Source organism: Thalassophryne amazonica, chromosome 16, assembly GCF_902500255.1.
Source record: "Thalassophryne amazonica chromosome 16, fThaAma1.1, whole genome shotgun sequence".
In the NCBI taxonomy this organism is placed as follows: Eukaryota; Metazoa; Chordata; class Actinopteri; order Batrachoidiformes; family Batrachoididae; genus Thalassophryne; species Thalassophryne amazonica.
In genome coordinates, this window is record NC_047118.1 from 51,211,101 (window position 1) to 51,237,489 (window position 26,389).

At 39.3% G+C, this 26,389-nt stretch overlaps 1 protein-coding gene across 1 annotated transcript; it reads left to right on the forward strand.

Annotated features, from left to right (window-relative positions):
- Positions 1-1,532: 1,532 nt before the first annotated feature.
- Positions 1,533-26,186, forward strand: LOC117528728 (cytochrome P450 2K1-like). Its single transcript, XM_034191364.1, has 9 exons — positions 1,533-1,755; positions 15,264-15,426; positions 15,543-15,692; positions 16,387-16,547; positions 21,839-22,018; positions 22,092-22,233; positions 23,061-23,245; positions 23,322-23,463; positions 25,969-26,186. Exons 1-9 carry the CDS (start codon positions 1,549-1,551, stop codon positions 26,184-26,186), a joined length of 1,548 nt encoding a protein of 515 aa, XP_034047255.1. The 5' UTR covers positions 1,533-1,548.
- The last annotated feature ends 203 nt before the right edge of the window (positions 26,187-26,389 follow it).

A 26,389-nucleotide genomic window follows, 5' to 3' on the forward strand; every position in this document is an offset into this window, starting at 1 on the left:
TTTGGTGATTGCAGCCAAAAGGAAAACAGAACACCATTTTCCCGTGTGCAGTTATGCTATTTATATATTGCACAACGGGAGCAGCTGTCCCCAGCTGTCCCGGTGATATCACGCAGCGTTCAAACGAGACTGCGCTACCCTATTATTATCACTTATTGAGGCGTTGCTGGGCCGGTAGAATAGATTTACATTTACGCTACCTGTCCACACCTGCCCGCAGTAGGTGCATAAACTGATGACGTCATAGCGCACAGCCTAAGAACTGTCCGCAGAGGAAAAGATGAAAAGGCAAGAAGTGTGTGTTGGTCCCAATATGGATATTAGATGATTTTCTCATGGATAGTCTGACAATGAACAGCAGCCAAAGCAGCCTGCTGAGGACGCCCTGCTGAATTTGGAGAGCAGCGCGGTACCAGCCAACATGACAAAAGTTAAAGTGAGCCAACTTTTTATGTACGCGTTTACTGGGTGTCGTGTGTTTTGAAATGACATTAAATATTGTTAATGTGATTCCACGTGTTGTGTATCTCAGTGAGTGATAATAATGCAAATAACATGCAGTTGTTGTGCGGTATGCATTTTCAGAGGCCCGACGTCCATGCCCAGTCTCCCAAATATTCACCCTCCTCTAACTTGGGTGAATATCAATCATTTTGGGTGAATGGGCATGGACGTCGGGCCTCTGAAAATGCATATGGCCTCCAAAAGCATGTTATTGTATTTTACGAACTCCATTATGTCTGATCTATTAGTTGTGGGGAATTACTTTATGGGAGGTGATGGTCTAGTGGTTAAGGTGTTGGGCTTGAGTCCAGAAGATTATGGGTTCAAATCCATGCCTGACTGGAAAATCACTAAGGGCCCTTGAGCAAGGCCTTTAATCCCCTATTGCTCCCGGTGTGTAGTGAGCGCCTTGTATGGCAGCACCATGACATTGGGGTGAATGTGAGGCATAATTATAAAGCGCTTTGAGCGTCTGATGCAGATGGAAAAGCGCTATATAAATGCAGTCCATTTATTTTAGGTTTCTTGTAATTATTTAGAGAAAAACTGTCATTCAGTAATAAATAAAGTGTGTGTCTCTGAAAAGTCCCCAGAATGGGGGTCCTAGTCAAGTCTGGAGCTCTACTTTGTCTAAATGAATTTTTGAATTGAAATTTGTGTTCACTGCCATTACATGATGTTGCCTAATTTTTTTCAGAGCAGTACAACAAGTAGACAAGGTGGTTACCAGAAAGCATGGTCTGGTCTTGCATCCCCGGAATGTAACAAAGACAAGGCTGTGTGTGTGTGTGTGTGTGTGTGTGTTTGTGGAGGAGTGTTTTTAACGGACTCAAAATTACCATATCAGAATGTATCAGGCTGTGAAGATAGTTGTACAATGTGTATGTATGGAAACTCCAGCAAGGTTACGCTGTTTACTGCACTGGGAGCAAAAGGATACATCTCTATGTGATAAGGAGGAGTCAGGTTGTGGGGAGGACTCATGGTCAAGTTAAAAGCCCTCAGCAAGCTGTAGCTTTCCATCACTGAAAGCAGAAAGAGAAGATGCATCTTGTTGAAGATCTTACATTTTGCCATTTCTTCTGTCCCACTGCCATGTTGGCAGCTGCTACTTTCTTTCTCATTCTCTACATCATCTCCAGATTCATCTTGGAGAAAATGGGAAAGGAACCTCCAGGACCAAGACATCTGCCTCTGATTGGAAACCTGTTGCAGCTCGATCTGAAGAGGCCCCATAACACCCTGTTTGAGGTGAGTTTGAAGCCACTTTGAAATGACAACATTGACATGATCATGTCACAGTGTTGGAAATGTTCCTTTGTGTACACAGTTGAGTTCTACATTACGAAGATCTTTGATTATTGCTTTTGTCAAGCTACCAACATTACTTTCACTAATTATCTGTCTTTTGTTGCAATATCACCAAAATTACACAGATTATCACTGAATTGTTGGATCTTTTGCTGCTTCAAATTTCTACTCATACCCTACCAATTTCAATATTTTTATATCTGTGAGTTAGACATTTTTTTTTAATCACTATAAACCACCATTTGAGCCTATGTTTTGTTATTTGATTTTGTTATTTGATTTAATAACTTTAATTTCTTGAAAAGTACTTTATGTCCTGTCAAATTTTTGATTAGCTCGTGGAATTTTTTTTTCTTCAACATATTTCCATTTTGCATCAAACTCTGGTTGACACCCATTTTCTTTTGATAACTGAAGCAAGACATCTAACTCTGGGCCTTCACTCCCTTACTAAATATTAACTTGTCTCAGATTTGGAATTGGACCCTGGACTAAGCAGTTGGTCTGTGTGTGTGTGTGTGTGTGTGTGTGTGTGTGTGTGTGTGTGTGTGTGTGTGTGTGTGTGTGTGTGTGTGTGTGTGTGTGTGTGTGTGTGTGTGTGTGTGTGTGTGTGTGTGTGTGTGTGTTTGTGTAAGGGTGATCTCTACTGGCAAGGATTGGAATAAATACTGTATTGGAAGCACATTCATCTTAATTTCAATTCTAGAGCTAAAACATGATGGTAGGGTGGAACATCTTTCCATCTCTTTTTTTAATATCCTCCTGATTTACCTTTTTATAATTTACTTTATAGAGTCCTGAGAGATCGTTAGGAATTACCACACCGAAATATTTAATAAGTCTCAGATTCCAATTAAAATCATGGGATTCCTTTATTATTTTAGACGGATTATAAATAATTAAGTCTTAGGAAAAGTTTTAGAAATATTTCATTTGTGTCCAGCTACATAGCCAAGGATTTTCAGCAGTTCCATCAGTTTAGGGAGTGTTGTGTCTGGTTGTTCGAAAAAAAACTATTACATCATCCGTAAGAAGTCCAATTTTATGTTCACTTCCTTTTATTTGATGCTTTTGATTCTATGTCTTGTTTGATTGCCTGAGCCAATGGTTCAATAAATATAGCAAAAAGCGCCAGTGATAGGCAACAACCTTGTCTAGTAGATATTTGAAATTTAATTTTGTCCATTAAATGTCCATTCATTTTTATCCTAGCTGATGGTACTTTGTGTGTCTGGATTAGTTGCACAGATTTCTTATCAAATCCCAGCTTTGAGTACTTGGTATAGGTATCTCCTATTGACACAATCAAAAGCTTTTTCAGCATCTATACTCATCAAAATGGTACTTCGCCTTTCTTTTTGTGTTTGCTCTATTATGTCAAGTGGTCCTCCTGTGTTTGAGGACCTCTCATGAAGCTCGTTTGATCTCCATCTATCAAACCTGGAAGGAATTTATTCAGTCTCTTAATTATAGAAGTGCACAATTTTATGTTCAATTTTGAAATTGTTCTATAATTCACACAATTGTCTCTATCCTTGTGTGGTCTTGGAATAACTGAATTTATTGCTTCTTCCCAAGATGGTGGCATTTTGTTTTCTAAGTCCAATTAAAGGAGGCCTGGAGTATTGGTATTCATTCTTCCTTAAAAATTTTGTACCATGTCGCTGCCTGGAGATTTATTATTTTTCAAAGCATGTCTGTGGCAGACAAGTCATGTCTGCCACTAATATTTCATTCTGGTATGACCCAATTGATGGTAGACCTAATATTTTCATAGCAGTGGTTGCATGTATAGTTCTTCATAGCATTTTTGATTTAGTTTTTTTCTTTTTGTATTCCTTCTGGGTTGTACATTATCTCCCTCGTATTTGGATCTCTAATTTTATTGACAGTATCGATCGCCTGTTTTCTAATTAATTTTTGTAAAAGTTTTGTTGCTTTGTGGGCTGATTCATAATAACTTTGCTTTAAGAATAAATTTATTTTTTCTTGTTCTTCTATTAACATTTCATCAATTTCAGATTTTGTGTCCTTAATTTTTGGTATACTTCCTGATGATTTGTTATTTGGTGTTGTTGCTTCAGATGTCTTAGTCTTTCTGAACAGTTTTTCTAGGTGTCCAATTAAACTTTTTTTTTTTTTGATAAAGCAGTTTTTGCTATACATTTTCTCCAAAAGTACTGCTTACAAGGCATCCCAAACTACAGTGGGATCGACTTCTTTATCATTCTCCTCCAACCATCCATTTTCTATAGCTGCTTCTGCAATTAAGGGTCATGAGCCTATCCCAGCATTCATAGGGCGTTAGGTGGGGTACACCCTGGACAGGATGCCAGTCTATCTCAGGGCTCTCCTCCATGTATTGCTTAAGTCTTCCATCACATCTTTATTGCTTAATATTCGTCTCCATACTGTTTGCCTTCTCCTACTGTCTGGTGGATTTTTAAATCTATAGCCTTGTGGTTTGACAATTGTAACTCTTATTCATTAAAAAAAAAAAAATCTGTCCTTGAATGTACCTTATGGGTTGCTGAATGTATGTAAGGTTCCTCCAAACATCTATCATTCCCATTTCTTCCAATGACAGATTTGTGAATTTTGCGAAATGTTTTAGTTCTTCTGAAACTTGTATCTAAGGTCTTATTCACAGCTATATTAAAGTCTCCCTACAGATTAGAGTGCCCTCTGTTTCTGTTGTTATTTTATTAAAGAGAGATTTTATAACCCCAATTCCAATGAAGTTGGGACGTTGTGTAAAATGTAAATAAAAACAGAATACAATGATTTGAAAATCCTCTTCAACCTACAAAGACAAGATATTTAATGTTCAAACTGATAGACTTTGTTATTTTTGTGCAAATGTTTGCTCATTTTGAAATGGATGCCTGCAACACATTTCAAAAAAGTTGGGACAGGGCAACAAAAGACTGGGAAAGTTGATGAATGCTCAAAGAACACCGAATTGGAAACAGGTTAGTGTCATGATTGGGTATAAAAGGAGCATCCCCAAGTCTCAGCCGTTCACAAGCAAAGATGGGGCGAGGATCACCACTTTGTGAACAACTGCGTGAAAAAAAAAATAGTCCAACAGTTTAAGAACAATGTTTCTCAATGTTCAATTGCAAGGAATTTAGGGATTCCATCATCTACAGTCCATAATATAATCAGAAGTTTCAGAGAATCTGGAGAACTTTCTACACATAAGCGGTAAGGCTGAAAACCAACATTGAATGCCTGTGACCTTTGATCCCTCAGGTGGCACTACATTAAAAGCCGACATCATTGTGTAAAGGATGTTACCGCGTGGACTCAGGAACACTTCAGAAAATCACTGTCAGTTAACACAGTTCGTCGCTACATATACAAGTGCAAGTTAAAACTCTACCATGCAAAGTGAAAGCCACACATCAACAACATCAAGAAACGCCACTGCCTTCTCTGGGCCCGAGCTCATTTGAAATGGACAGACACAAAGTGGAAAAGTGTGCTGTGGTCTGATGAGTCCACATTTCAAACTGTTTTTGGAAATCATGGACGTTGTGTCCTCTGGACAAAAGAGGAAAAAGACCATTCAGATTGTTACCAGCGCTAAGTTCAAAAGCCAGTATCTCTGATGGTATGGGGGTGTGTTAGTACCCATGGCACGGACAACTTACACATCTGTGATGCACCATCAATGCTAAAAGGTACATCCAGGTTTTGGAGCAACACATGATGCCATACAAGCAACGTCTTTTTCAGGGACGTCCCTGCTTATTCCAGAAAGACAATGCCGAGCCACATTCTGCACATGTTACAACAGCGTGGCTTCGTAGCAAAAGAGTGCCGTTCTAGACTGGCCTGCCTGCAGTCCAGGCCTGTCACCCATTGAAAATGTGTGGCGCATTATGAAGTGCAAAATATGACAACGGAGACCCCGGACTGTTGAACAACTGAAGTTGTACATCAAGCAAGAATGGAAGAGAATTGGAAAGAAAGGTGATGTAACACAGTGGTAAACATACCACTGTCCCAGCTTTTTTGAAACGTGTTACAGGCATCCATTTCAAAATAAGCAAATATTTGCACAAAAACAATAAAGTTTATCAGTTTGAACATTAAATATCTTGTAGAGCAAAAACAAAGAGTTCACCGTGCTTCTGTATAGCACAAACAAATCTGGTGCAACCAGATAGGACTAATTTGTAAAAGAGAAAAATAACTGGTGCAACACAGAAATAAGTGCCAGACAATTTAATAAGGTGCTGAAAGCAAAGATGTACATGGGACTAACGTTTCAATGTGAGAGTCACATCTTCCTCAGAGTCCTGCAAAGACAGAGATGGTACAGCTTAAATACTAATAAGAAGCAGGTGTCCTGATGCTTCCAAAGGGGCATGACCATGAATGAATGAATGAAAACTGTTTATTTCGAACATTTGATACAACAACAATTACAAGATAGATCAGTAAAGACAACAACAAAAAAGTTCCTACTGTGTACCCAACATGTCCGAAAAGGGGTAGGGTGAAGCATCAGCTTATTTATCCCTACCCCTTCTTCCCCACAACCAGTAACACCCTTTGCCACATATACACATAGATTCCTACACACCTAAACCGATATATATATATATATATATATATATATATATATATATATATATATATATATATATATATATATATATACATATATATACATATATATACATATATATACATATATATATATATATATATATATATATATACATATATATACATATATATACATATATATATACATATATATATATATATACACACACACACATACACACATACATATATACATACACACATCAACATACATACACATATACACATATATATACACAAACATAAATATACACCTACACATACCTACTTGCATACAAAATACTATATATTTACAAGCCGAAGCAAAAAACAAAAACACCCTAACCCTCATTACCCTTCCTCCTCCCTATACCCAGAAAAAAACATATTTTTGTACCGCTGTTTGAACTGGTTCATGCTTGGACATTGCTTGAGCCCCACTCCCAATCTGTTCCACATCCTCACCCCACAGACAGAAATACAGAAACCTTTTAATGTTGTTCGTGCCCACTAATGCTTTAAATTAAATTTCCCCCTCAGACTGTAATCCCCTGATCTGTTAAAAAACATATTTTTAATATTTGCTGGAAGTAAATTGTTTATTGCTTTATACACAATTTGTACTGTTTGAAAATGAACCAAGTCTGTGAATTTTAAGAATTTGGATTGTAAAAATAGTGGATTTGTATGATCTCTATAGCCAGTATTATGAATAATTCTTATAGCTCTTTTCTGCATTACTGATAGTGATTGTGTTGTACCTTTATAAGTATTACCCCATACCTCTGCACAGTACTGTAAATATGGTAAAACCAGTGAGCAGTAAAGAATGCGGAGTGAGTTGTGGTCCAGAATATGTTTCGCTTTGTTTAGAACTGAAATGCTTCTTGACAGTTTACTTTGTATATGTTTTATATGAGTCTTCCAGTTTATCTTATCATCTATTATCACCCCCAGAAACTTATTTTCATGTACCCTTTCAATATCTACCCCCTCGACTTGTAACTGAACCTGTATGTCTGTATTACAATAGCCAAATAACATGTATTTTGTTTTACTTAAGTTTAATGATAATTTGTTTCTGTCAAACCATATTTTCAATTTTCCCATTTCTATACTGATCCTCCTCAGTAACTCCTGCAAATCCCCCCCTGAACAAAAAATGCTTGTGTCATCTGCAAATAATACTAATTTTAATATTTTGGAAACATTGACAATATCATTTATATAAATTAGAAACAGTTTTGGACCCAATACTGACCCCTGTGGGACGCCACAAGCATTGTCCAAGCATGATGATGTATATTCCCCCAACTTCACAAACTGTTTTCTGTTACTTAAGTAGCTTCTCACCCAGTGCAACACCAACCCCCTAATCCCATACTGTTCAAGTTTATTGATTAATATGTCATGATTAATTGTATCAAAAGCCTTTTTAAGGTCTATAAATATTCCAACTGAATGTAATTTGTGGTCTATGGCGTTTGTAATCTCAACTGATTCTATTAATGCAAGTGATGTTGAACTATGTGCTCTGAATCCATATTGACTATCAGTAAGTAATTTATGTTTATTTATGAATTTGTCTAATCTATTATTGAATAACTTTTCTAATAATTTGGAAAATTGTGGAAGCAAAGAAACAGGTCTATAATTTGTGAAGTGGTGTCTATCCCCAGTCTTATACAGCGGCACAACCTTAGCTATTTTCATTTGATTGGGAAATTTACCGGTTTGAAATGATAAATTACAGATGTATGTTAATGGTTCTACAATCCATTCAATGACCTGTTTTACCACCACCATATCAATTTCATTTAAATCGGTAGATGTTTTATATTTACAATTATTCACAATGTCTATAATTTCATTTCCATCCACTGCTGTGAGGAACATTGAACAGGGATTTCTTTCTATGAGATTATTATCCCAATCCTCAGGTTGGGAATCGCGAATTTTTTCTGCCAAGCTTGGTCCAATATTTACAAAAAAATTATTAAAACCGTTGACTACCTCATCCTTATTTTCCTTCTTGACATTATTATCAATGAAATACTGAGGGTAACTCTGTTTTTTATTACCATTTTTGATAATGCTATTTAATATATCCCATATTCCTTTAATATTGTTTTTGTTATTATATAATATGTTACTATAATATTCCTTCCTACATACCCGTATAATATTAGTTAATCTATTTTTGTATTTCTTATATCTATTTTCTGCCTCTTTAGTCTTTAGTTTTATGAATTCTCTATACAGTGTATTTTTCTTATTACATGCATTTCGTAACCCTTTCGTCATCCATGGTCGAGCTTGGATTTTTTGTTTTCTGTAGTCTTGTTTAATTGGACAATTTTTATCATAATGATGTAAATATTTGTAAAAAAAGTTTCATATGCACTATCAACATCACTTTCACTGTATACCTTTTCCCAGTTTTGCTCCTGTAAATCCTTCTTTAGTGTGTTCATGTTTTCCTCTGTCCGCACTCGCCTGTATTTTATTTTCTCCTCTGGCTGATTCCGCCGATGGTTTCTATTATAAACGATGAAAACTGGTAGATGATCACTAATGTCATTGATTAATAATCCACTCACAGTGTTATTCTCAATATCACTGCTGAATATATTATCAATTAAGGTAGCACTATGGGATGTAATTCTGCTTGGCCTGGTGATTTTTGGATATAAACTCATACTGTACATTATACTGATAAATTCATCTGTTATTTTATGCTTATTTGGATTGAGCAGATCAATATTTAAGTCACCACAAATGAACACAGTTTTTTGATTAGTTTTTGAGAACATTTTTCCCATACAGTCAGTGAATGTTTCAATACTAGATCCTGGTGCTCTCTATATACAGCTGACTAATACATTTTTGCTTTTTTCTTCACATATCTCAATAGTTATACATTCTAATAAGTTATCAATCACAGTTGTCATATTGTCTACTATTTTATAATCCATGTTCTTATCCACATACACAGCCACTCCTCCTCCACTCTTATTTTTTCTGTTTACACAATTAAATTCATATCCATCCAGTTCAAAATCCATTCCTTTATCTTCATTGATCCATGTTTCTGATATAGCAATTATGTTAAATATTTTTTTAAACTGACTTAAATATTCTTTAATGTTGTTAAAGTTTGCATATAGACTTCTGCTGTTGAAATGGATTATTGATAATTTGTTATCCGTTTTAATGATCCGATTAAACTGTTCATCTGTATAATAGCAACAACTGTCATTGATATTTGAGAAGAAATTATTGTCCGGGTCTATATCGTGCTCCAAGTCCAGTACATTGTGGTCTGTGTATTTAAATGGTCTCAGTTCTACTTTTCCATGATCAGCAATCCTTTGAGTTATATCCTTCTTGTCTCCAGATGTAGATGAATAGGTAGTAGATGAATAGGTTCCTCTGGTCTGTGTCATGGTGTTGTGATGTGTTTGTGTCCTCATACCTTATTGGTCATATTTGTCCAGATCCTCGCTTTAAGAAACACTATTGTTCATATTTGTCCAGCTCCTCGATGTTCCTTATTGCCATGACTTTTGCTTGTTCTGGTGATCCGTTCAGTTTGATGAATATTTTACAGTTTGAAGTCCATGTGTGCTGGATTTTTCCCTGTTTCTTCAAGAAGCGTGCTTTCCTGGCGATGTCGGCATTCCGTTTGGTGAGATGTTCATTGATGAATACGTTTGTCCCTTTCAGTTTTCTTCCTTGTTTTAACAGTGCTGTTTTGTGTTTTCTGTTGATGAATCTCATGATGACGGTTCGTTTATCACCGTCATTTCTCCGGGGCAGAGGGTGGCACGCTTCAATGTTATTTAAATCCATTTCTATACCTTTAGATAGGAGGAAATCAGCAACCTGTTTTTCCACAGAGCTGACCTCCTGTTCACTGGGCTCCCCTCCGCTCTCATCTGTTACCGCCCGTGCGTAGGACCGTGGTTTGATATGAAGACCTGTGATGATGACGTCGTTAATTCTGGTGTACTGCTCCAATTCAGCCACTCTATTTTCCAGCTGCACCAGATGCCGGTCTTTCTCGGCATTCTGGAGCCGTAATGCCTTCACCTCCTCCACCAGATCCATAATTGATTTCTGTTGCTGCTTCACAACAGAAATCTCCTCTGATAGAAAGTCCAGAGATTTTTTAATATCGTCACCTTCCTCCGCTGTCAGAACCTTCTTAGGCCCCATGGTCGGCTTATGAGCAGCTTGTCGATCGCCGATGTTAACAGCCTGCGTTGTTTGTCACCGGGATGGATCTGCACTGCGCTGGTGCCGCGCGGCCTCGGTGTTTCCGCGCTGATGGATCCGCGGTGGCTGCACGAGGCCTCGGGGAAGCGGCACTCGTGACGCGCGGCTCTAATGACGCGGCCTCAGTGAATTCACCACGTTGGGCCTCGGACGTTGTTGCTGTCCAGTCGCGGGGCTAAGTTGCCGGTTGAGGTGGTATTCCCACTGTCCGGGTTGGCAAACACCGGCGTGGCAGATGGCAACTACAAACACCACCTCTGAAAACTCAGGTACAAACTTTTTGCAGCTCGCTCTGACGACACGCAGCTCTGTCAGCTCCGTCAGACACAACACTCACTCAATTAGTAATCAATTCATGATTAGAAACACACTGTCCCAAAACACATAAAAATAAAACCAGACTAAAAAACAATTATTAAAGAAAACAAGTAAATTTTAGATCTTCATTCAGACCAAAAGATTCCAAAGTGCCTAAAGTGTAAATCCAAAATGTTTCTCTACATAAGAGTTTTTTAATATCACCACCTCTGGGTGGAGCTATGATTCTCTCATCCATCCATCCATCCATCCATCCATTTTCTTCCGCTTTACCTGGAGTCGGGTCACAGGGGCAGCAGCTCAAGCAAAACCGCCCAGTCCTCCCGATCCACACACACCTCCCCCAGCTCCTCCGGGGGAACCCCAAGGCATTCCTAAGCCAGGAGGTCAGGAGGGTCAGGCAGTTGAGACGGGACTGATCATATCTGAATGAACAAGTCTATCACGAAAATATTTCGGGCACGCCTAAATATAAATTTAGGCGGTTCAGGACAGATGTCTTTAAGTGTGGGATCACTCTTCAAAATGTGCCAATATTTATAAATTATGTTTTTTATTCTTCCCGCAAATGGAGTATAGCAGGTAGAAAAAAACAATTTAGATGTTGAAGAAGACTTAGATAAATAATCCATAGTGGAATTAATATAGTTCAAAAATTGATGTAATTCATCAGATGTGCCCCTCCAAATTAAGAGGATGTCATCAATGTATCTGCGCCATAGTGATATTTTTGAGTAAAAAATGTTGTGTGGGCCGCTGAAGAGGAGGTACTGCTGGCCCACCACCACAAGATGGCGCCCTGCTTGAAGTGCGGGCTTCAAGCACGAGAGGGCGTCGGAGCGACCGGGAATGACAGCTGTCACTCATCATCCGTACCAGCTGTCACTCATCCACTACTCATCACCACCACCATAAAGGCTGGACTGCAACTCCACCTCCCCGCCGAGAAATCAGCTACCATTCAGGTAATTTCTCTAAGCTTAACTGTGACTAATAGTCTGATCTCATTTGCAGCCGTTTTCCTGTGACGGTGTCCTTATCTGCGGTATTGGCGTTTGGTGTGGACTGCGACGGCTTTGCCTCACACCCCAAACCAGATAAGTGGTTTCACAGGAGCTGCAAGAGTGTGTGATTGGAGGTGGAGGTTTTCCCTCCTAACTGTATACAGACTGTGGGATTACTGAGTGTGCGACAGCGGCCACCTGGGGCGCAGGGCTTGGCGGCTCCGGTGTTCTTCAGCTCTGTTGGTGGTGGAAGCTGTGTGGGATCCGGCTCTTCTCTCGCCAGGCGTCTTCTATCGTCGAGCCTGCCCACACGTCACCTGGTGTATAATTGACATTCCACCATATTGTTATTGTCTGTACGTCGTTGTGCGATTCACAACATTAAATTGTTACTTTTGGCTTATCCATTGTCCGTTCATTAACGCCCCCTGTTGTGGGTCCGTGTCACGACACTTTCACAACAGAAAAGGGTTATTTTCAGTACTAAAGATATGTTTCTCTTCCCAAAAACCCATCACTAAGCAGGCGTATGATGGAGCAAAAGCACTCCCCATAGCAGTCCCCTGTAGTTGTAGATATTTGTCTGAATATTTAAAAAAATTATTCGATAAGACAATCTCAACCAATTATTCAAAAAATCTGAAGGTGCCAGCACATCAATAGGACGTTTGGCAAGATAGAAGGAAATGGCTTCTAAGCCTGTATGATGAGGTATGCACGTATATAGACTTTGTACATCCAAAGACACAAGGATATCATTACTTGCACAATTCCGATTATTGATAAGATTTAGAACATCAGTGGTATCCACAAGATACGAAGGTAATTTACAAACAAACTTTGCCAGAAAGAAGTCAACAAATTGCGAAACGGGCTCAGTAAGACTCCCTATTCCAGAAACAATAGGGGGTACACCATAAAATACTGGACAACGAGGGTATTCACTTAAAATGAAGGCCTTCTCTTTTTCTGTTATCCAGCCTTTCTTATGAGATGAGTCAATAGATTCATGAATCATACTATTAATATTGGAGGTGGGATTGGAAGATAAAAGTTGATAGTGTTTGGCATTATTCAACAGTTTCAATATACCATTTTCATACTTCTCCAACCCCATAACAACAGCAGCACCCCATATATGTCACTCTCAGACGGAGCAACATTTATCAAGGTCATGGGTTCACATTCCAGATTATGGCATTCAAAATTTGTTGCATTACAAATTAATATTGCAACCCCTCTTCTCTGGCATCGTTTATATGTACTGAAATATGAATTCCTAAAGCCGTATCTTCAATTTTTCGCGTTCTATGGAGGATAGATGGGTTTCTTGTTAAAAAAAGTGACTTGGACCATTTCCTTTTTCAGCATAGACAATCTTTCCTCTCCTCTCCCGTGTTTAGACCATTAACATCAAGCAACATTATCTTGAGAAATCTGTTGACCATATTTGGCCTCAGTATGTAAATATTTGAAAATCTACAAAACAATAAACACGATTGAAACAAACTTAACAAGAGACCTCCATTTAGGGGTTTAAGCTTTCTCCCCCTAATGTCACTGTTGGTGGGTGGATGGGATGTCCTCACTTCCACTTGAAGACATCGTTTCTACATGAGGAACTAAATCCTGTACCTGGATTTTCCACATTCTAGAATTGGCCAACATTTCTACAAAATCTCTCTTCAACGAGCTTATTAAATTAGTGTTATTGATACCCGCTTATATTGTGTGTCTACATTGAGGTAATTTTTTTTTTCCTTTTTAAATTTTGACACGTTAAAGTACCATGTCTTTTATCCTCGTACATACTTGGATCTCACCACAAACAAGTTGTGGTGGGAACCCTAATGTCTGTAGTTCACCCTTATTGTTCTCATCTTCCCTTGGTACTCCTATGACTTCTCTCTCGCTTGCTGTGCCGTGTCTTGGGCTGAGTTTCTGCCTTTTGTTCACTGCTATCTTGAAGTTTCTCGCTGGTTCTCTCCCCCTCCTACGCCAGTGTCTGTTGAATCATTTGGCACCAGTCCTGGCATCTTCATAGCTCTTTACTCTGTCATTCCACACAATTCATATTTGCTGTATGTAGTCTGGAAATGAATACCCTTCTCTTTCAATGTCTTCTTCATTTCCAGATATGTTCTGCATTTCTGGACTATTTCCGTGGGTTGGTCGTGGTCTAACTGTATTCTTTTGTCACCTATTTAAATCCACTTCGGTCACAGTTTTTTCAGTGCCATCTCTTTTGTTTTTAACTGCCAAAAAGCAACCAGGGCGGATCTCACATGTCCACCTGAGCTCGGATTCTGTGAGCATTCTGGATGTGTAGATTGGTCTCTTCTGGGAACTCCAACTTTGTTTTAAATAGTTCTTCTAAATGGCTGAAGGAGAAGGTTCCTTCTGTCCCTTTAGGTAAGCCAAACATACAGATGTTATTTCTTTGAGTCTATGGTTTTGATGTCTGTTATTTTCCCATGATTATGACTTATTTGTTCCAGTAATGTCAGCAGAGTTTCAGTTGTCTCAATATTTCTCTCCTCCAGCTCAGTTATTCAGATCTGCACTTCAGTCATGTCCTGCCTTTGCTCCTGCATCTCTTCTTAGCTTTCTCCAAGTTTTCAGTTTTCAAGTGCTATTATTTCCTTTCTTTTTTAAATAGCCATTTTAAATTGGCTTTAAAACATTGCCAACTCGTCTCTGTCGGAGGTGTCTGTCTTTGCTAATGCTAGCTAGGCCTATCCGAATCCATTTGCCCCTGTCCTCCTCAAGCTCTCCTACAGCGCCTCTGTGTTCTCCTTCTGGCTCGTGTCCTGAGTCACAGGCTGTTTCTTTGTATTGTTTCGGTCTCAGCGCTTACTTCCACCAATCATCGCTGTATTTAGCACATTTCTGTGTTGAGTTGCATATTTTCGGTGGTTTATCAGCTTTGGAAAGCTATTTTCTAAGCAGCCTCTTGGTGTGCCATCTTGCCGAAACTCCAATTACACTGCACTGAAAAAAATGATACTTTGGATCAACTTAAAAAAATTGATGTAATTTGTTACAGCTAATTTTTTAGTTTCTCACAATGTATATTTATGATTTTGTAAAGTGATTCCATCAGATTTAAACTGGAAACCACAAGTTTCCATTAGACCAATGTAAATAAGTACTTTGAATGAAGTGCACTGTGTTTCACTTTTTTCAGTGTGTCACTTAACGACTGTAAATATCAAAATATCTGACATTTGACTGCCTTTATTTTCACAGTTGTCCAAGAAATATGGTTCTGTATTCACTGTTTACTTTGGACCCACTAAAGTGGTGGTTCTGGCTGGATACAAGACAGTCAAGGAGGCTCTGGTCAATTATTCAGAGGAGTTTGGAGATCGAAGTGTCACCCCCATTTTTGAAGATATAACTCAGGGTCATGGTATGATCTACTTTTAAAATTTCAGCAAAAATAATTACAGCACTGAAATCCGAATAAAGTGTGTTTTCTTTAATGTACATTTGTTGAACAGATATCTTTCGTGTGGTATTTTTCAGGCATTTTGTTTGCAAATGGAGATTCATGGAAAGAAATGAGGCGTTTTGCAATTTCTACCCTGAAAGACTTTGGAATGGGCAAAAGAGTAATTGAGGACAAAGTCATTGAGGAATGCCACCATCTGATCCAAGCGATTGAAAGTCATAAAGGTTATTTGCACATTAAAATAAGTGAATGAAATTCTTTGTAATTCAGTGATAACACACGGCTCTATGTGGCCTTGATATTTGACAAATTATGTTCAAACTGTTATGACCAAGAGAAGGTGGATGCAGTATATTATTTCAGTGTAACCAAGTGGAAAGCTTCAGTGGACTCAGATTAAACTTTGCCTGAAGAAAAAGTTGCAGTTCCTTGACTGGTCATAAAAGCCAGCAGGTTCCCACTCAAGTCCATGTTAAAATGCCCAACTTTATGTTAATATCTCTTATGTTTTTATACTGTTTTATCTTGTTTAATTTTCATGTTGTTTTAATGAACGTCCTTTAAAGCGTCATACAGTATCATGGTCCTGGAGAAACATTTCATCTAATGCTGGACTTGTACAAGGTTGAAATGAGATATCTTGAATGTCCCAAAGTCATATTGTTTTGTCTTTGGTTGGCTCTTATTCCACAAAGTTGTCAATCCGATTAAAACAGTCCCTTCACACAGGACTGAAATCACACCTGTTATGTAAACTTCTGTGCATGGATGTAATAAAAAATTCCTGATTCATTGCCTCCCCTTAAAGCCAGCCAGCTGAGTGCATTCAGTGGTTTGTAAAGGGTCCCCGTTTGACTTCATGGAAAAAATATTTTTTCCAGGTTGTATTTGATACTGCCCTCCTCTCTCTTTTTACAGGGAAACCATTTGTTACAGTTGATCTGTTGACTTATGCTGCATCCAGCATTATCAGTTCTCTGTTGTACGGCAGCAGATTTGAATACGATGACTCCCAATTCTTAGACATGTTGAGGACTACCAATGAAAACAACCGCCTCCTTGGTTCTGTGGGAATCCAGGTAGGTAATTTTTACTTTGAAACTTGTGATTAATAATAATGCATGTAAAACAGTGGCTTTTGAAGAAAACAGATGGTGGTGCTACTTTCTTCACACTAGCATGTGAAATAGGGAAAAACCAAACCTGGTTTGTCCTGTTTGCTCAAGTTGCTTGCTTACTTGCTTAGGGCAGTCCATCGTTGTCACTCTGTGCTTTTGAGTTCTCTGGTGGCTGATCAGACTGATGCGGGCCGCCAGCACTCTTCCGCAGACATCGCACACATATTTGCCCTGCGGCTGGTCAGGATAATGTCTGCTCTCTCTTTTGGCCTCTGCTTTCTGGTTGAAGCAGTCTGGTTGGTGAAGGAGACACTGCCTGCTGAACACTGCTGCCTCCATTTGTTCCTGTCCGAGGCCAGTGCTTAGAGATCAGCAGGTTTGATACAGCACTCCTTCAGGTTTACTTTCAATTGGTCTTTGAAGCGTTTTTGTTGTCCTCCAACAGTTCTTTTACCCTTGGACAGTTCTCTATACAGTACCTGCCAAGGTATACAATTGGGGGGCAGACGGATGGTGCGTATGACCCACCTGAGCTGTCTGTGTAGTAGTATAGTCCCAAGGGACTCGATGTTGGCCCGTTGATAGATCTCCGTTTGAGGGACTTTTTGCCACCACTTGAGGCCCAATATGTGCTGGAGGCAACGTGTATGAAAGTGCTCCAGAGTCCGAATGTGTCATCTGTATGGTGTCCAAGTTTCACTGGTGTACAGCAAGATTGAGAGGCAAATGGCCCTATAGACAGCAACCTTGGTCTTGACAGTCAGGTTCCTATTCAGGAAGACTCTGCTTGCAAGTTTACTGAAGGAGGCAGATGCTAGTCCTATCCACCGTTGAATCAGTTATGTCGCAGTTTGCACACAAAGTTGAGCCAAGGTAGATGAAGGAGGGCACATTCTTCAGTGTGGTGTTCTTGATCAGTAAGTTTGTTGGGGCTGCTTGGGACTCACTTTGGCTCATGACTTCAGTCTTCCCCGTGTTAATACTGAGCCCAGCCTGTGTGGAGGTGTTGTCCAAAACGTTGAGGTTCCTCTGCAGTCCTTCAGCAGTGCAGCTGGCAACAGCAGCATAGTCTGCGTACTGCAGTTCAAGGATAGCCTCTTGGTAGACTTTTGTTGGCGCTGTAAGTCTGCGCAAGTTGAAGAGGTTACCATCGAGTCTGTCGGTTAAGGGGACACAGTCCTCTGGGTATATGTCTTTCTTTGCTGCCATCATCACTATGGCAAGGAACAAGTTAAATATCACAGGTGTGATCAAGCAGCCTTGCCTAACTCCAGTGCATACAGGGAATGTGTCGGATGGCTCACCTCCATCCAAGACCCTCATCATGGCTCCATCATGCAGTGCCTTCAATACGGCTAAGAACTTGCTAGGACATCTAAAGCACTTGAGTACCTCCCACAAAGAGGTCTGTTCACCGTATCAAAAGCCTTTGTTAGATCGACAAAGACCATGTAAAGGTCTTGGTGCTGTTCCCTGCATTTTTCTTGGACCTGTCTGGTTATGAAAAAATAAAGTAATGCACAAAATTTCATACATATCTCAGGTATTCGACTGATGTCAACAAAAACAACATGGCAAATTTTCTAGTTAAAAAAATAAAGAAAAAAATTAAATATAAATTAAACAAATTATATATATATATATATATATATATATATATATATATATATATATATACAGTGAGGAAAATAAGTATTTGAACACCCTGCGATTTTGCAAGTTCTCCCACTTAGAAATCATGGAGGGGTCTGAAATTTTCATATTAGCTTAGGTGCATGTCCACTGTGAGAGACATAATCTAAAAAAAAAAGAATCACAATGTATGATTTTTTTTTTTAGATAATTTTAAATAATTTATTTGTATGTTACTGCTGCAAATAAGTATTTGATCCCCTACCAACCAGCAAGAATTCTGGCTCACACAGACCTGTTAATTTTTCTTTAAGAAGCCCTCTTATTCTGCACTCTTTACCTGTATTAACTGCACCTGTTTGAACTTGTTACCTGTATAAAAGACACCTGTTCACACACTTAATCAATCACACACCAACCTGTCCACCATAGCCAAGACCAAAGAGCTGTCTAAGGACACCAGGGACAAAACTGTAGACCTGCACAAGGCTGAGATGGACTACAGGACAACAGGCAAGCAGCTTGGTAGAAGACAACAACTGTTATGATTATTTATTAGAAAGTGGAAGAAACACAAGATTACTGTCAATCTCCCTCGGTCTGGGATTCCATGCAAGATCTCACTTTGTGGGTTAAGGATGATTGTGAGAACGCTCAGAACTACACAGGAGGACCTGGTCAATGACCTGAGGAGAGCTGGGACCACAGTCACAAAGATTACATTAGTAACACATGATGCTGTCATGGTTTAAAATCCTGCAGGGCAGCAAGGTCCCCCTTCTCAAGCCAGCACATGTCCAGGCCCATTTGAAGTTCACCAGTGACCATCTGGATGATCCAGAAGAGGCATGGGAGAAAGTCATGTGGTCAGATGAGACCAGAATAGAGCTTTTTGGAATTAACTCCACTTACCATGTTTAGAGGATGAGAACAACCCCAAGAAAACCATCCCAACCGTGAAGCATGGGGGTGGAAACATCATACTCTGGGGGTACTCTACTGCAAAGGGGACAGGACGACTGCACCGTATTGAAGGGAGGATGGATGGGGTCATGTATTGCGAGATTTTGGCAAACAACCTCCTTCCCTCAGTAAGAGCATTGAAGATGGGTCATGACTGGGTCTTCCAGCATGACAATGACCCCAAACACACAGCCAGGGCAACTAAGGAGGAGCTCCGTAAGAAGCATTTCAAGGTCCTGGAGTGGCCTGCCAGTCTCCAGACCTGAATTCAATAGAAAATCTTTGGAGGGAGCTGAAACTCCAAACCTGAAAGATTTGGAGAAGATCTGTATGGAGGAGTGGACCAAAATCCCTGCTGCAGTGTGTGCAAACCTGGTGAAAAACTACAGGAAACATTTGACCTCTGTAATTGCAAACAAAGGCTACTGTACTAAATATTAACATTGATTTTCACAGGTGTTGAAATACTTATTTGCAGCAGTGCATACAAATAAATTATTAAAAAAAATCATACATTGTAATTTCCGGATTTTTTTTTTTTTTTTTAGATTATGTCTCTCACAGTGGACATGCACCTAAGATGAAAATTTCAGACCCCTCCATGATTTCTAAGTGGGAGAACTTGTAAAATCGCAGGGTGTTCAAATACTTATTTTCCTCACTGTATATATAAAAAGTCTTGATCTTTTCATTCTAACCAAAGCCCTAATCAAAAAACAAAGCATACATTTTTTTAAACATTACATCCGAAATATGCCCAGAAATTCATAGGAATATGCATGAAATAGTGCTTTACTTTTAGGAGGATGTCATATAAAATACACACACAACATCTGCACGTTTTTCTTCATTGCCAGTTTCAGAAATCCAACAGTCCATCCCCTTCAGCCAACACAACTTATGAAAAGTCAGTGGGTGCCTGAGTTTGGTTACATAAAGCCATAAAAAAAACAAGAGTGCTTTGATAGCACAATATCCCCCACTGGCAAATGCTGCTACAAATGTTTGCTACATTCTGATAACATTTCAAGTTACGTGTGATAGTCGATTTCAGAATGCAGACACTATCTCATGAATCTGGCAGTGTCTAGGTGTGCTAAGGGCCATAACACTGGTAAAATGGGCCCAAACAACATGAAACTATTCATATTACCAACATTATATAACAATTACTTGCACCAAGTTTCATTAAATTCCTCCTAAAAATGTGAGGAGTTGATTTTAGAACGCAGGCACCCACTCATGAAACTGATGGAGTCTAGATTTGTTAATCAAGGGCCATAACTCTGGTAAAATGTGCGTAACTCAAATGATATGATAATATGCGTATTGCCAATCTATAACAGACAGACAGACGGGAATCTTCATAATCTTATCCCATTCTGGGCCTTCAGCCAGCGGGGGATAACAGAAACTATCAATTCAAATGAGATTTTGGGTGCCCCAACATGTCTGGGCCTCCAAAAGAGTGGGCCGTTGGGGGGGGTGGAATTCCTTTAGGCTCAACTTAAAAGGAACCCCGACTATAACATCAAATTTGTCAAAAAACTGAAACACTGACATCTGCTATTATAATATATAGTTAGAAATGCATAAACAAGTCTTGAATGATATAAAATAGCGTTTATTTATCACGTATTTAAATACAACGCGGCCGCCGTGTTTTTGCCTGCACAATGCATTCTGGGGGTGATGACGTGGAAAGGTTTCTGAAATCTTTCATGCAAGCGAAAACAGTGTTAAAGCTAGTTCTTCTACCGAGATAAAATGCCACATTGCGCGGCTTTTGGATGTAATTTTTAGTCTAAGGGCAACAAAGAAAGTGAGGTAAGCCTTCATTGCTTTCCAAAAGAAAGAAAGTTAAGGAAAAAGTGGGAGGATGCTTGTGGAAGAGTGCAGTTGCCGAAAGACCCGCGGCTGTGCTCACGTCACTTCAACGCGGATGCATTTGAGGCTTTTCATCGACCTCAGCTAATGGGGGAGCTTGCTGGTGTTTCTGGATACAAACGACGTCTTAAACCAGATGCAGTGCCCGTCATATTTCCCCACAAGAAGAAAAATCGTCCACGAGTTAACTACTGAAAATAGGACTAAAACACGCGAAAGAGCAGCAGACGCTCTCTTTCTCTGTCGGCATCGGCAAGCAGCCCCCACACAGACACCACCTACAATGACCAACTCTTGCTTGATCAGAGCGCTGATCTTCATTTCTGACAGTATTTTCAAAGTTCTCTTCCTCACACTGCAGATCACGCTCTGGTTTGAACTGAAAAGGGTGAACAGAGGAGCTCATCGTTGCTAATCGCCGCTAGTTGTAATGTAAACACGGGAAGCTCTGCCCCCGTTTGACGTCACTACCCAGAATGCATTGCGTTACAAACAACAATGGCGACCTACGTAGAAATAAAGTTTCTTAAAATATCATAAAACTTGACATTATTTTTGCAAATTTTGTCCCATAGTTATGTTACTAATATCACTACAAGTCATATAGAATAAACGTATTTATAGTCGGGGTTCCTTTTAAACATTTTCTGTGTAATTCAACATCTGTAATGATGGGCTCATTAACCTTGTTAGTAATCTACTCTCGTCTCAAAATACAGTGAACATTTTGCACAATGAAATATGACTTTTGTTTTAAACATTCCTGGCAGTTTTATAACACGTTTCCTTGGCTGCACCATTTCATCGCCAACCGGAAGCTGATTTTAAAGTATACTGAGGGGAACATCAGACGGTTCAAAGAGTTGCTCAACAATCTTAAAGAGACGCTGAACTCTCACATGTGCAGGGGGTTGGTGGACTGTTTCCTCAACCGTAAGAAGAAAGATGAGGTATGCAAATACATTCTTGTGCCTTTGAGCAAAGATATGGGAATACTGATATGGGTTTGTGCCTCTGCTTTAGGATTCTGGTGTTGAAGATTCTCATTTCCATGAGAGTAACTTGATTTTCACTGTGGCTAATCTATTTGCTGCCGGAACTGACACGACAGCAACAACACTAAATTGGGCTTTGCTGTTGATGGCCAAATATCCACAAATACAGGGTAAGGACAACGCTAAAGTTTGTGGTTTTCTGTCTTTCTGCCTTCCTTCAACATTTGCAGTTAAAAAGGTAAAGTTTGAAAAAAAAATGTCCCATTTGCATTTGAGTGAATGTCAGTGGTGAGCACAGCTGAACTAATTGATAAAGCTAACTTTTTTGCTAGCGGATTAGCTTTTCAACTAATGTTGCAAATCATTAGCGCAACTATCTTCCATTAAAATGTAGTTCCACAAACCTTTGTTGAATAAAATGTAATTGTCAAAAATGTTTGTATAATCCCTAAAAAAAAAAAAAAAAAATTAAATGTTTGCTTCTGTGGAAGTTTATACACTAATCGTTTTAGCAAAATTGACACACCGTGCAAAGGCAATAAGCCAGGAGATGGAGGAGTAGAAGTATAATAAATAGTTAAAGTATTAAAGTTTTCCATGTTTATGTTTCCTTTCTTAATCTTATTTATTTGATATTTTCCGTAGTGTAAATAAACTGTTTGTTGAATGGAAACTGTTGAAATTCACATGTTGATTTAATTATTTTACATCTTGACTATTTGAGCTCGGCATGCTAAATCTTTAGCAACCTCCATGTTTACACTACAGCCTACTAAAATGCCATATTTTTATCGTCGTCTGAGACAAATAAATTTACATAAGAAGCTAGTGGTAGCTTCAGCTAAATGTTTTAGCAGTTTAATGTTATCACAGTTACATTTTCACACAGCGAGTGAGTGAAGCTAACTGTTAGGTTAGCAGTGCTGTCCACTGGGGAATTAGACAAATTCCTCATGTTAGGGGAACATGATGAATATTTTGGATTGTACATTTCCAGATCGTGTCCAGGCGGAGCTTTGGAAAGTTATTGGAAATCGTCAAATCAGAATGGATGACAGAAGAAACCTGCCATATACTGATGCGGTTATTCATGAGACCCAGAGGTTTGCCAGTATTCTACCAATGTCACTCCCTCATAAAACCTCAAAGGATGTGACCTTCCAGGGGCATTTTCTTAAAAAGGTCACTAATTTGGAAAGATTTGTGTTACTTTTACCTTTGATATTCAAAGACTGAATCAGTTTCCTTTTGCCTCCAGGGGACAATAGTTTATCCTTTACTGATGTCTGTCCTACATGATGAGAGTGAATGGGAGAGCCCGCACACTTTCAACCCCTCCCACTTTCTGGACAAAGAGGGTCAATTTGTTAAACGAGAGGCTTTTTTGCCATTTTCTGCAGGTAAAAATTAGGCAGTGGGTATCCATATGTAGCCATATTAAAAATGCAACATTCATACAGCATGTAATGCTTATGATTGGTCAATCTAGGTCACATGATTATGATGGCACGCACCATTACTCTTTCTGTCCTGAAGTAGGGGCGAAATTACCTTTTGAAGTGACGATCTTAAACACTTTCTGTGATACCAAAATATTTGCAATTATCTCTTTCAAACCTTACCACAGTCATTTAGGTCCCATAAAAAAAAAAACAAAAAAAACTAAAACATTAGTTTATCATCCCGTCCACATGCTGAAATCGGCCCGCATCGTTTTTTTTTTTGTTTTTTTTTAATTTTGGCAAATTTCATTAGCGGCAATACAGCTGGTACAAGAACCGGCACATCCACTAGGTGTCAAGTATGCTTTGGCCAAAGACGGTCATTGACAACCACAGTCAGTTGCTCCATCTCACTCACACACAGTATACATGTTTATCAGACTACTTGTGTGCAGTACACTGACCAGACTTATTTAAAAAAAAATTATATTTTCAGTTCCTCACTTGGAATGCAGGTGCTGTATGTGTCATTTTTCAGGTTTGAAATTACGTATGTACCTGTTTCTAAGAAAAGAAAAAAAAAAAGACTCAAACCACTTTTTCTGATGTCATGGATGATAAACTAATGTTTATATTGGGCCTTAACAGCATAGAGATGTATATGAGTATGAGAGAGCACAGTCCCAATGCTGCCTACTTAATGCAAATGTACCTTCATGGAGAACGATTTGCCATTTTGTAACCGGGCAAGTATAGGTGGCTTGACGTCACAGATTTCCCACGATCCTCTGATTCGCTAGTGTCTGCCATGTTTAATGTACACCAAGGTGATAGCAACAGTTGACCAAGGCACAAAATGGGAGTTATATGCACAGTTGTCGGGTGTTTTAACAATTCTGCTCGAGTGCCAGGAGTGGACCCATCTTTACAGTGAAGAACCACAGTATGCTGTCTTTTGAAAAGAACAAGGAGCTGGGCCACTGTAACTCGGCGACTGTGGGTAACGCTGTCCCAAGGCAGATCAGCCACCAGGGATGGCTTCTTAAACAACGGAGAAACTTCCCGAATATACTTCACCTCCAGCATCATCTCTCTGCTGGCCTTCTTCAGTGCCTGCACTGTGCAGGTAGTCCCGTTGAGGGACAGCAGAGCTTGGCTCTGATCGGCGGCAAGTCCTGGGAAGATCTCTGAAATGAGGATGCATGCAGTTCTCCCGGCGCCCTTTAATACTGATCCCCAGCCCGCCGGACTCCTGCTCGACCACTAGGACCTTCCGCACCGCTTCTGATTGGGGAGGATCATGGGAAATGTGACATCAGTTGCAATCAATCTATTGAAGTGCCCGCATCTGAATAAATGGACTGCATTTATATAGCAGAAAGTGCTTTACAAATAATGCCTCACATTCACCCTGATGTGAGGGTGCTGCCATACAAGGTGCTCACTACACACTGGGAGCAATCTACCTTGCCCAAGGGATCTTAGTGATTTTCCAGTCAGGCTGGGATTTGAACCAAGGATCTTATGGTCTCAAGCCCAACGCCTTAACCACTAGACCATCACCTCCCCTGCACATGAAACATCTGAAATGTTTCATGTGCATTTTCATTGCAGATATGCGAGTGAACACACACGGAAAAAAGTTTGTAAAATACGTGTTAAAATACTGTTCTGACCTGGATTGTGAACCAGTAAAACTAATTTGCATTAAATTATGTAAAGAAAGTATTAGACTTACCAAGACAACCACACATTCCAAAATTAGTGTTGAAAGTTTACATGGATCCGGTCTCCAAAGACAAGACACAAGGTCAAGGCACAGTCAGAAAGGCAGAATAGTGACAATGCAGAGAGCCAGAATCAGGAACTGTCACAAGAGGGAGACAGAGCAAGGACAGACAGGCGAAAATCATAACACCTTCTATCTATGCCACAGCATCCAACCGATTGCCACAACTCATAACATGAAGTCATCATACATATTAGTGGAAAGACTTAACTTAAAAAGTAAATCAGAAAAGACACGCACATCTGAGATGTTTAAAATGGCATGCTGGATCAAAAATGAGGCAAATATCAAAACAAAAATCCGCACAACCTGAGCGCTCCCATGCAAAAAGATTTATTTGGACACCAATAATAGTATATATATATGATATATAGATATGTCTGAAGATGGGCAGCACCCAAAACGTCACTACTATTATTAGTGTCCAAATAAAGCTTTTTGCATGGGAGTGTTTATGTTGTGTGGATTTTTGTTTTGATATTAAATTTAAAAATTAGCCTTAACCGTAATTCCTAATATTAACCATAACCTCAAACATGGCTACGTTTATTTCATTTCATCAATATGGCTACGCATGGATAGTCACTTTAAAAAAAAATTTCAAACACTTGATTGAGAATTTATAGATGCACATGGCAAGTTTATTGTTTTTACAAAAACTTTCATTGGTGTAGGTCGAAGACTTTGTCTTGGGGAAGGCTTGGCAAGGATGCAGCTGTTGCTCTTCTTCTCCTCCCTCCTCCAGAGGTTCAGATTCACTCCTCCACCTGGAGTTGGGGAGGATGACCTTGATTTGACTCCAGGTTTCAGTTTTATTAGTGGGCCTTTGCCACATGAACTATGTGCATCAACCACTCTTGACCCCCCAGTGGAAAGTATTAAGTCTGCTTAATGGTGATAAGTGGATGGAGTACTGTTCATACTTAACATTGACCTTTGCTGTCTATTTTGTACCCATCCTGTTGTATCATGTCCATAACATGTAGCAGACCTGGAGTGTTCAATGCAAAGAAATACTTTTTAATTTTTTTTTACAATGACCACAGCAGCCATGGGGCTCTTTTTGGATGATTTCATCGTCCAGTTGTGTGGAAT

Excerpts from the sequence above, each read along its gene's own strand:
- LOC117528728 (XM_034191364.1), top strand. The coding sequence starts at position 1,549 with ATGCATCTTGTTGAAGATCTTACATTTTGCCATTTCTTCTGTCCCACT. Across the intron at positions 15,693-16,386 it reads AGCGATTGAAAGTCATAAAG|GGAAACCATTTGTTACAGTT; the intron begins GTTATTTGCACA and ends CTCTTTTTACAG. Across the intron at positions 22,019-22,091 it reads ACCGTAAGAAGAAAGATGAG|GATTCTGGTGTTGAAGATTC; the intron begins GTATGCAAATAC and ends CCTCTGCTTTAG.